Source organism: Nestor notabilis, unplaced genomic scaffold (assembly GCF_000696875.1).
Source record: "Nestor notabilis isolate BGI_N333 unplaced genomic scaffold, ASM69687v1 scaffold15382, whole genome shotgun sequence".
Classification (NCBI taxonomy): domain Eukaryota; kingdom Metazoa; phylum Chordata; class Aves; order Psittaciformes; family Psittacidae; genus Nestor; species Nestor notabilis.
Genome location: NW_009920031.1, coordinates 21104 through 32577, shown reverse-complemented (window position 1 = coordinate 32577; position 11474 = coordinate 21104). Strand labels below are relative to the sequence as shown.

The 11474-nt window shown below is 51.1% G+C and overlaps 1 protein-coding gene across 1 annotated transcript in view; it reads right to left on the bottom strand.

The window, feature by feature from the left end:
• Positions 1 to 298: 298 nt before the first annotated feature.
• LOC104402597 (complement component receptor 1-like protein) overlaps positions 299 to 11474 on the bottom strand; it is a 13509-nt gene continuing 2333 nt past the window's right edge. The window contains exons 4-20 of the mRNA XM_010010506.1: positions 11033 to 11173; positions 10437 to 10649; positions 9695 to 9877; positions 8984 to 9172; positions 8871 to 8901; positions 7582 to 7808; positions 7112 to 7300; positions 6611 to 6790; positions 6305 to 6474; positions 5890 to 6035; positions 4509 to 4621; positions 2545 to 2669; positions 2344 to 2431; positions 1840 to 2019; positions 1172 to 1354; positions 451 to 639; positions 299 to 336 (exon numbers count right to left, since the gene is read on the bottom strand). Coding sequence (XP_010008808.1) covers positions 299 to 336; positions 451 to 639; positions 1172 to 1354; positions 1840 to 2019; positions 2344 to 2431; positions 2545 to 2669; positions 4509 to 4621; positions 5890 to 6035; positions 6305 to 6474; positions 6611 to 6790; positions 7112 to 7300; positions 7582 to 7808; positions 8871 to 8901; positions 8984 to 9172; positions 9695 to 9877; positions 10437 to 10649; positions 11033 to 11173 — 2585 coding nt within the window. The remainder of the gene's footprint in view (positions 337 to 450; positions 640 to 1171; positions 1355 to 1839; positions 2020 to 2343; positions 2432 to 2544; positions 2670 to 4508; positions 4622 to 5889; positions 6036 to 6304; positions 6475 to 6610; positions 6791 to 7111; positions 7301 to 7581; positions 7809 to 8870; positions 8902 to 8983; positions 9173 to 9694; positions 9878 to 10436; positions 10650 to 11032; positions 11174 to 11474) is intronic.

Sequence of the window (11474 nt, the reverse complement as noted above, 5' to 3'; positions counted from 1 at the left end):
ACGCACGACCCCTTCCACACAGGAGAAGGGCACTGGTGATCCATAGGGAAACGTGAAGCTCTGTGGAGTCATCCTGCCCTTCTCAACCACAGGCCTGGGGCACCGGACCACTGTGGGAAGAGAGCGGAGCGGTGTGTTTGGCTCTGCCCTTCCCCAGGGGCAGCAGGGAGCCAGGTCTGGTGGGGCAGAGACGCAATTCCTGATGTTCTCTGCATCAGTTTTGTACTCAGAGCCACAATTCCTGACCACCTGATGGCCATCACTGTAGGAAAACCAGCGTCTTCCATTTCCACATGGATCATCCCCAGTCCGGAGCTGTCAAGCCTGTGAAGAAGCCTGCAAAGGAAGCAGGATGTCCCAGCAGCCCTGCTCACTTTTAATCCCGTTGAGTGCTAATATTGCTCCCAGGTCCTGGCTTCAGTTTGGTCCCATACCATAGAAAGGACTCACCCCTGCACTCCGGGGCAGGTCCGCTCCATGCCAAGCTCACCCCATCATCAGAGGTGCAGTAGATGGAGTCATCCCCAATGAGGGACAGACCCTCCACACAACTGTACTTCACTTCCGAGCCATAGGGGAACAGCTCTGTTCCCAAGCTGGTGTGCTGCCCGTTGGCGATTTTTGGAGGGGGACCACAGACTATGGGAGAATAGAGAAAGAAAAGATTAAGGTTTTCTTCATTCAGCAGGGAAATAACAGGAAAAGCCAGTTCTCAAGGTTTATGCTTAGGATTGCTCTCCTCAAAGTCCTCCTCAGCTCCACCAGTGTTCCCATCCTGGCCCAGCTAACCACCTCAACCCAGCACCGCACGTGTCCCAGCCTTCCGCCAGCCTTTCCTTATCCCTCCTCTTTTCCATGAGGAATGATTCTGCTCATAAACATGGTCAGGGAACTGTGCGAATCATAAACCTCTCGAACCCTCTCTGAGAAGTGGGTGCAAGTCCCATTCTCAACATATTTAACCAGTTGCAGTTTTGGTAGAAGATAAAAAGCTTAAAGTCATTTAATGGTGTGAAAGGTGAAAACGTTAGAGCCATTTAATGGTGTGACTTGGACTCCTTCTCCTAACACCTCCTTCTCCAAGAAGCAACGCTCAGGTTAGACAATTTCCTCACTGCTGCCCCTAACCTCTGCAGAGGTGCAGTTCCTCACACCCGCTGTTGGTGCTCACCCTTGTCGCAGTATGGCACGGGGGGTCTCCACGTCCCATCAGACCAGCACTGGATCCTCTGATTGCCCCTCAGCACATAGCCAAGCTCGCACTGAAATTCCACCTGGTGCCCAAAGCTGTATTCGTCTTTCCTGGGACTGATTTCCCTCCCATGTTGGATATCCGGGCTGGGACACTGCACCTCTGAGGAACACCAGCATCAGAAAGAGCTTCCATGGATCAGGTCAGGAGGGAAGAGCAAAAGACATTCACGGGGAGGTGTTTTCCTACAGCAGTGGCTTGCAGACCAAAAGACCTTGCAAGGCAGCCTGTTAATGCTGACAGACATCTCTAACCAGACCTGACATGCTCAGGGACCATAATTATGTGATAACAACCATTCCTCTTGGAAGGCAGAACCATCCAAGCCCTGTAATTAGCTATAAATTGTGCTAAAGGGATGATACATTACAAGCCGCATCACTGCATCCTTTGAGCAGCTAAATGATCAGTGGGACTTGTAGCTATTTCTTCTCAGCCATGTTACCCTTTGAACAGCAAACTCATCAGCAGTGAGAGCCAAAGATCTGCTCAATAAAGCCCCTATGGCCCAGCAGGACTAGTGGGGCTTTTGGACACGATGTTACGACCACATCATTAAGTTGATGCAAAGGAAGCAGTGTACTTACTCTGGCAAAGCTTCGGGATGCTGGTCCATGTGAAATTTTGAAGACAAGTAGTTACTGGAGATACTCCAGGGACCAAAGTGTATCCGGATCTGCAGGAGTAGGTCACGGTTGTCCCGACTGGAAACTCGCGCTGATGGTTTCGGTCCGTGTGGTCAATGACAGGAGGGTAGGAACAATGACCTGGTGCCAGAGTAAAGGGCAACATGGACCCTCAGGGCTGGGGATGAGGCTGAGCCCTGCCTGAGGAAACCCAGTCTGTCCCTCAGGCACCGGTGGAACCACAGAAAGAAGCCAGGGACAGCAGCGGCCATGAGCATTGCTGTGGGGTACAGGGGGTGAACTGAAAAGGAGAATATAATGATGACAAATTCATCAAAAGGATGTGAAATCTGATGAAGGTCTTTATTCCCATACACTTTTGTATCCCACTGCGTGACCCTGCTGTAGGCAGGACAGCCCTGCCATGTCACCCAGGGGCAACGCAAGAGCAGAGGGGAACCCTGCCGCCAAAGGTCAGGCAGCGCAGCTCGCCACGGTACCCCCCCCGGCCCTCTCCTGCACATGCTTTAGTGAAAGACAAGTAGGTGATGGCCTGTGGGACACAAGGTAAGGAGCAAAGAGATCTGTGCGTACCTGGGATGCAGGCGGGCACCCGGGGGGGCCATCTGCCATTGCCCAGGCTCTGCCATTGCCCGGGCACCTCACGCTGCTGGTGGCACCCAGGGGCATGTAGCCGGTGTCGCACTTGAGCGTGGCTGTGCTGCCCGAGGTGAAGTTCTGTGCAGGTTCCAGCTGTCCATGGGTGATATCTGGGACGGGGCACTGAACCTCTGTGGATCATAGAATCACAGCACAGTTTGGGTTGAAGGGAGCTTAAAGCTCCTCCAGTTCCAACCCCTGCCCCGGGGCAGGGACACCTTCCACTAGAGCAGGTTGCTCCGAGCCCCTGTGTCCAACCTGGCCTTGAACACTGCCAGGGATGGGGCAGCCACAGCTTCTCTGGGCACCCTGTGCCAGCGCCTCAGCACCCTCACAGGGAAGAGCTTCTGCCTAAGATCTAATCAGGGTGTTCTTACTGAATACAGCTGCAGTGACCAACTGTCACTGCACCTCCATCTGCTAAGAGAAGACAAGTCAGTTTAACAAATGCAGCAACTGAGGCAGAGATTAGGGGTTCCTAAGGGTGCTTAAGCAGCCATCACCCACAGGACTCTAAACCTGTGTTTTTTCTATTGTACACTGTCAAAACACTATTCCTGCCCTTTCGTGACAGCACTTGTTCTCACAGCTACAACTCACCTGCATGCTGGGGTGGGTGACTTCAGAGTGTTGGCAGCCCGCTTCCAGCTTTAGGATAGACAAGAGGCTCTTCAAGAACTGCGCCACCTCTATCACACAGATACATCACTGATGTCCAACAAAACTCTTTTTTGTCCAGCTACTGGATCTCCCACAAGAAATATTTTGGGGCTGATCACTAATAACAGAGGAAACTGAACTAAAGGCAGCTATATCTGGCATTTCCTCATCCCTTACAATAGCTGCTGGCAAATCACCAAGGCACAGTGTGACTCTGTTAAAACCATACCTGCTTCACCCCCTGGTACAGCAGCATCCCCAGCACCATCACATCTGCACTGGTCCACGGCAGCACTGCTGATGCTGCCTTTGGGTACCAGTACCCACAGAAAGGGCATGTCTCTACTCGTAAGTGTCTTCCCCAGGTATCAGCACCCCGTTGGCAATGTTTGAATTTGGAAAATGGAGTGAGAAGCATCATGAATTAGAAAACAACAATAATATAACAATAAATATGGTGTAAAGCCACAGCTAGGAGGCGGGGTGCAGCAGATGCACTGCAGGGAGGTACTAGGGTGGGCTGTGCATCCTGGTCAAGTCTCTCAAAGAGCCTATTTTTAAAGGAACTGTCAACTTCCAGACAGAAACAGGGTTATTCCTCTTCCTAAAGACACTAGTCAGCAAAGCCTCGCGTCTCCTGGGGGTTGCATGACAATTCACCAGCTACCTTCAAGTGTGTCTATTGGTTGCTTCAGGGCATAAGCATCAACCTTGGTATCAACCTGCTACCACTCAGACTGCCCAATACAACCTTTGTCATTAAAAACTAAGAACTATTACCTGTCTAACTGACTTTCCCCATCTTACCACCACGCTCACCTTGAGCTCCAGGCTGTAAGGGCATCTCCGATCCTGGGAACAACTTCTCATCTACTGCATGGATGCCCAAGGCAAAGGGTGATACACTCCCTGCGACACAAGGTCTGAACTCCAGACCAGAAGAGGCTCTGCAGATGAGAGACCTGTCCCTGGGCTCCTCTAGGGACAAGCTCGTGGCCTCCAAGCCAGCCATACCCAACACCAGTCCCAGGAAGATCCATACCCCAATTTAAGGCTTTTGAAAAGCACTGGGAATTTGGGATGGCTCTTTGCAAGTGTCTAAGGTGCAGCTAAAGAGTAGAAATGGGCAATTAGCAGCAACTACCGATCTCAGCTCATCCTTACAAGAAACATCAGGCACAGACACAGCTTAGCAGCAACTCCAGCCAGAGGAAGGTCTCCCACTGAATTTTACCAACCCTCTTACTACATATTTGACCCATAAGAAAAGCTGAGCCCCAGAAGCAAAGCAAAAGAGGAGTAACACTCACTGCGACTCCCAGCCGGCTGCAGCACAAGCACCACCACTGCCAGGAGCTGCCCCAGCCAGCAGAGAAACCGCGGCATGGTGAGACCCTTCCCAGTCGATAGCTGCTGCAGTGCACTGGGGAAGGGGAAGTGGCTGTGGGAAGTTGGGGTCAGGCCAGAGGAGCTGACACTGCCACCCCCCAGCCCTTCTGAACTGCCCACGGCAAGGACTGCCCTCCCTGAGCGCGCCAGCAAGGATGTGCTGCTGCTGCTTCTGCTCACCCCCATCCCTGGCAGTGTCCAAGGCCAGGTTGGACACAGGGGCTTGGAGCAACCTGCTCTAGTGGAAGGTGTCCCTGCCTGGGGCAGGGGTTGGAGCTGGATGAGCTCTAAGGTCCCTTCAACACAAACCAGTCCAGGATTCTTCCAAGGTGGGGACAGTGGGAATAAAGCTATTTTACAGCTAGAACTGCTTTGCAGCATCCTGGCTTCTCTTTGGTGCTCTGGGCAGTCTGCACATTCACTTTGCCTCTTTACCCTGGTGGTAGGCAGGACTGGGGACAGGAAGCCCTCTCTCTCGTTGAGCACTGATTATTGAAGGACCTCTTTGCTTTCCTATAGATGAGACAATTATGAAAAGCCAGACACAGCTGTCATTACAATTGCAGCTTTATTACAATCTTGTGGTGAAGGAGCACTGGTCGGATCACAAGATGCCTGCTCACAGAGTGCTTCCCCTTTACTGGAGGTTGCAGAAAAGATTCAGCCATTTCTTTCTTCATACTTTGTTTTCCCACAACTGCTCTTGGGACACACACAAAGATGCAGCAAGTGCCACCGCTGTGGCCTCAGATACATCTGTCCTGCTTGGGAAGGAAACCTGGCATTTTTGTTTGGATTTGAGGTGTTCTTCATTGGGCCTGCTCTGAAGGTCGTGGCTAATGAGGCAGTTTTAAGTGCTTGTTCACAATAATGGATGCAGCATAGATGAATGGAGGAGCAATGGGCTATACTGGTTTGCAGGGGGGTGTGAGGTGAGTGTGGGTTGGTGGCTCTGACCATGTCCATGTCCCGACAGCATCTGCTTGGCTCCCACAGGAATTTACTTTACATTCAGCTCCTTTCTAACCGAGCCCTTGTCAGTATAACAAACATAACTAAGTGTAGAGAGTGATGTACAAACCTAACACAGTGAGCTCTAACAGAATGAGCCAGAAGTGGGCATTTTCTGACTCCCCATATGACCAAAGTGTCAAAGTTCCTTGACCGATCAGTAAATTTTTGTCCTGGCTACTTAAGTATTAGCACAAATCACAAAGTCATAAAGCAACCCTCAGTGAGAATGATTATTCCTCATGCAAAGAGAACGGTTGTTATGATACCAGTGACAGAAGTCAGCCATACGCTGTGGTTCTTAGCTCCTTTTCAAGCTTCTGGATCTCCAGGTACAGTTTCTGGACTTCCAGCAGAGTTTTCAGTTCAGCCAGAGGAACTCCACACTGAAAAGCTTCCCTGTTCCGAAGGATCTTCTCACATGTATCACGCTTTTTCTTTAAGAGAACCAAAACAAAGACAAGGTGTTGGATGGCTGCAGGGACTCAGAGCTGAGCATCTCCCTCCTACCGCAGCCCCAAACCAGCCACGTTCGCGATCTTGGACCAGTGCTAAATGGGGCAAGGTACAGACAAAGCCTGAGCAGATGGGCAGGGGCTTGAGCAACCTGCTCTAGCAGAAGGTGTCCCTGCCCATGGCAGGGGGGTTGGAACTGAATGAGCTTTGAGGTCCCTTCCAACACAAAGCACTCTGTGATGATACTTACACAGGTAGGTGGTGGTATCCAAGTGCCATTAGCAGAGCAGGTAGTTTCTGACCTTATGGATTGATGGCCATCACGCTTGCAGAAGTAGACCAGAGTTTCATTCACATCATACCACAACTTAAGTGTGTAAATCACAAGGTCCTCCTGTCTCGAGGGCTGAAAACACTGAACTGAAAGGCAAATGTATGGAAAAAAAAGAGACGTAGTGGGAGGAGATGGAGGAGAAAACACCCGGCAAATTCCAGCTGCTGCTGGTGATTCAAAGGAGCAGCACCCACGGTCTGTGCAAGTGGGGCTGGTACCCACCGGGCTGGCAGGAGGGCAGGGGGGGGTGCCAGGCGCCATCAGCCAGGCACCGGCTCTCGGCTTCGCCGCGCAGCACGAAGCCTTCCTCACAGGAGAAGCGCACGGCTGATCCATAGGGAAACGTGAAGCTCTGTGGAGTCATCCTGCCCCTCTCAACCACGGGCCTGGGGCACCGGACCACTGTGGGAAGAGAGCGGAGCGGTGTGTTTGGCTCTGCCCTTCCCCAGGGGCAGCAGGGAGCCAGGTCTGGTGGGGCAGAACCACAATTCCTGATGTTCTCTGCATCAGTTTTATGCTCAAGCACCAGGACTGACTCTCAGCTGCCTGCAGCAGCACCCAAGGAGACCCCACCAGTCCCTGGCGTTACTGTGGTGCCAAGACCTCTGCACAGGAGCCAGAGGAGCTGCAGTCATTAAGCCGCTCTGGGTTTGAAGCTCCTGGACCAGGGCAGATAGCGGGGCCCTGGCTTCAGTGCGATCCCACACAGGAACAGCATCTCACCTCTGCACTCTGGGGCAGGCCCGCTCCACTCCAGGTTCACCCCATCATCAGAGGTGCAGTAGATGGTGGCATCCCCGATGAGGGACAGACCCTCCGCGCAGCTGTACGTCACCTCGGTGCCATAGGAAAACTGCTCCTGTCCCAAGCCAGAGTGCTGCCCGTTGGAGATTTGTGGAGGGGGGCCACAGACTGTGGGATAAAGGGAATGGATAAGAAAAGAAAAAACCAACTAACCATCACACTCAGGTGAGAATCAAAATCACTTCCAGAAAATCAGTACAAGATTTAACTTTGTGTTTGGAGTGTGGCAAATCCACCTGGGTCACATCATCCACAGGGAGAGGATATCTAAATGCTTTCAGCCCATGATCATTGCCCCCCAGAAGCAGATGCTGAAGGCAGGTCACCTACTGATGCTGTTTCTCAGTATCAATGCACAAGATTCCTTCTCAGCACTGCATTACACATACCTTTATCACAAAAGGGTAATGGGGGAGCCCAGGTGGCATCAGCCTGACACTCAGTCATGTCCTGGCCCCTGAGGACATAGCCCTTATCACACTCCAGCCTCAGGCGGGTCCCAACTGTGTAGTCATTTTTGTTTTGATAAACCTCTTTTCCATGAGCAGTATCTGGCCTTGGGCAACGAAGTTCTAGAAACAACAGAAGATAAAAGATGTCATCAACCTTTTTCCTCCTGGCAAGTTTTTCTGAGCTTTTAGGCTCAGGCTGCTTCCAGCAGCTCCCTGATATTGCTCTGGTGCCCCATCACTAGGTTATGAGTCTCAGCAGTGCCAGTTGCTTTTTCTTCTGAGATGGAAAACACATAGAGAACATCCTCTGCTCTCGAGCCTCATGTCAGCTAACCAGCCCCGCTGCTGTCCAAAGCACAAACCACATCCCCTTCCAGCTGGGTAAATGTCTCCTGGGCTTCTTGGGAACCTCCTAAACATCTACACACTACCAAACCCCAACTCTTTGCATCCCACGTCCCCAGACATTGCCAAGCCCCCATACTTTTTCCATGGAAATCCCCAGGCAATATAATGATCCATGGGGATCTTTTGCTGCCTCCTTCTTCTGAGTTAACACAGGAGAACTGGATCTGGGGGTACCTGGCAGTGGAGCAAAATCCACTACCATTATCTAAGGCTGCATGTAGGTTTCTCTGTGAGTATCAGCAGACAGCTATAGAGCTGATAGTCAGAAATAAGCAGTCGCCAAGTCAACATGTTCCACCAGCCCTTACATACCTGGAAAGCACTCTGGTACTGCTGGATTCCACGTACCATCACTTGCACACCGAAGCATAATGTTACGGCTATGACCTTTGAAAGCATAACCATCATTGCATGTAACTTCCAGTATGTCTCCATACACATAATCTTCTTTACCTTCCTGTACACTTAAGGGCTTTCCATTCCTGATGACTGGATCTGGGCAACGAATTCCTAAGGAATGCCAAACATCAAGTGTGAAACCATGGCAAAGCCATCTGGCTGCCAGCATGTTCAGAAGGATGAATGTTTTGTAAGATAAAGATATATCACAACACTACATCTGCCCCAACAGCATCCCTGGGCACTCCTGGGGTGTTTGCAAGGGGCTCTGCAACTGGATGGAGCACACCTCAATGACCTTTTCCCACAGGTTCCAGGGACTAGAAAGCATAGGTGGTAAATAAAGCAGAGAAAGCTGTAGTTGGGGAGTCAATCAAAGGAGTTCAAGAGTCACAGCACAGACCAAGCCGGGCACCCACAGCATCTCCTTCTCCTCCTCAACCCTGTGCTCTGCACAACAGCAGGACACGGATAGTTTATACATTATCACACTCATCACAAGGGTAAGTGAACCAAAGGAGCATCCACTTACTTTCACAAGGACGGGGGATTTCAGTCCATGTAAAATCCGGCAGACACGTGATGTGCCATGTGTCTTCCCCCGGGCTGAACTGGTGGCCCTCCCAGCACTCGTAGGTAATGACAGTGTCCACAGGAAACAGATTGCCAGCAAGTTTTCCTTTAACAGCATTGTGCACGTCTGGAGGGTCACCACAGCTATCTAGGAATGAAATAGCAGTTCAGGGACATTGGCAGGGATAAATCAGTGAGGTCCTTAATGGTACGTAACATAAGAGAGAATCTGGGTAAAGATCATGGTCTCTCATTGTTCCTTCTGAGATGCACTTAATCCCTTTGGAAAGAGGCTTTGGACAAGGGCCTAAAGGGACAGGACAAAGAGGAATGGCTTTAACCTGCCAGAGGGGAGACTGAGATGAGCTCCGAGGCAGAAGCTCTTCCCTGTGAGGGTGCTGAGGCGCTGGCACAGGGTGCCCAGAGGAGCTGTGGCTGCCCCATCCCTGGCAGTGTTCAAGGCCAGGTTGGACACAGGGGCTTGGAGCAACCTGCTCTAGTGGAAGGTGTCCCTGCCCGGGGCAGGGGTTGGAGTTGGAGGAGCCTTAAGGTCCTGTTTACATTTTAACCCATCACCCCTTGTTCTATCACGACAGCCCCTGATGAAGGGGACCTCACTGAAGGGAAGGTACTGGATGAGGTGGAGCAGGGCTTGGGCCACCACACTTACTGAGCAGACAGCGTGGCAGTGGCGGGTCCCAGAGCCCGTTCTCCCTGCAGGTGGACGCGTCGCTGCCGTTCATGGTGTAGCGGAAGTGGCAGTCGAACACAACAGTGTCCCCATAGGTGTACTCAGCCCGGTACCCGCTCAGCAGCTCCCCGTTCTCCACACTCGGCTGCTCACAGTTAACCACTGCGCCAGGGAAAAGCCAGCACACAGAAGATGAGCAGTTACGCTCCAGAGGGGACAGGAACATGTTAAAAACATTCTCATAGCATAAACCGGGTTCTTCAGAAAGGCTGCAAATGGCCATGACAAGGCAGGGGGCTGACGTGACATTCTTACACGTCCATTTTACAGCATTTTTATTTCACATCTTTTAGCAAAGCAAACTGTAAGAAGAACATAGGGAAGGCAACAAGTAGCACAGCAGGATTCTGCATTCTGTTTTAGACAGGCCAGTGGGTGAGATACATTGTCGGGTCTGCAAAAGCCAATAAAAATCCCATTGCCGTATCCCTGCTGACTCGCTGACAGTGAGCAGTTGTGGTCCCTGTGCTGGGACACCCTCATTGCTGCTGCTGCTACCAAACTCAGAGGGTCCCATCTGTAAGAGATGATTCCATAAAGGAGAGGGACAGCTCCAAAGAGGAAAACAGCTCTAGCAGGCAGGGCAGGAGGCAGCGGGAAGTGGCTATCGCCGGTGCTGCTGCAGTGCCCCAGCGTGTTTGCAAGTACATGCTCCCCTCACCTTTGCACTTTGGGGCTGGCTTGCTCCAGACACCATTGACGTTGTCTGTGGTCGTACAGAAAATAGAGGCATCTCCCACCAGGGAGAAAGGCTTCTCTCCCCTTTTCACAGTGTTGCATGTGTAAGTGACAGATGCCCCATATGCAAAGACCTCTGTGCCCGCTCCACTGTGCTCTCCATTAGCTATTTCCGGAGGGGGTGAACATGGGATTGCTGGGGAAGGGAATGGTAGAGGGAGGGAAAAAGAAAAGAGAACAACATTTGTTTAGAACCAAAGGTCTGGTAAGAAAAAAGTTGAAACATGAAGCACCAAGATCAGAAATTCAAGACAGGTCTCAAGGAGCTGCCCACCAGCCCATGGAGCTCTGCCCAGGGCGCTGGGTGGTTTGGGGATATACCAGTCCGACATGCAGCTGCCTTACAGACAATGAACAATAATTCTACAGGTTGATGAAGGAAATAAAACACAAACAAAAACCATTTCCAGACTCCACCGTGCTTGGGACTGCTGAAATCCTCAGCACAGCAACGCAGCCACGTCTTTATCCATCCCCAGTAACATTTAAGCAGTTGATCAGTTCAGGAGCTCTACTTACGCTCACAGAAGGGAATATCTCGGTCCCACATAACAACCCCATTTTTAACCACACACCAAATCTGAGGATTTCCAACCATTCTGTACCTGCATGAAACAGGGGAGAGGGAATTACTTGATAAGCTTGGTTTCAATGTATTACCTGCAACATCACCATCTTATTGGTTTGGCTTCCTTATCATAATTACAACTGATCAGAAATGGTTTAGAAAGGGACAGAACCTGCGTAAAGGAAGAACTGCCTCAAAGTATGAGCTTGAGAAAACTCAGTCTTAAAGCTTTCAAAGGAAAGCTTAAAGATACTTCACAGTCACAGTCTGCAATTCCCTCCACTCATAAGGCTTCTGAAAGCACAGGCTTTAATCCAGGGGGAAAAGACTCCAGAAAAATCGCTGTGGAAGAAGAGGACCTGTGCCTGGAGTGCTCCTGCCTTACCCGGTGTT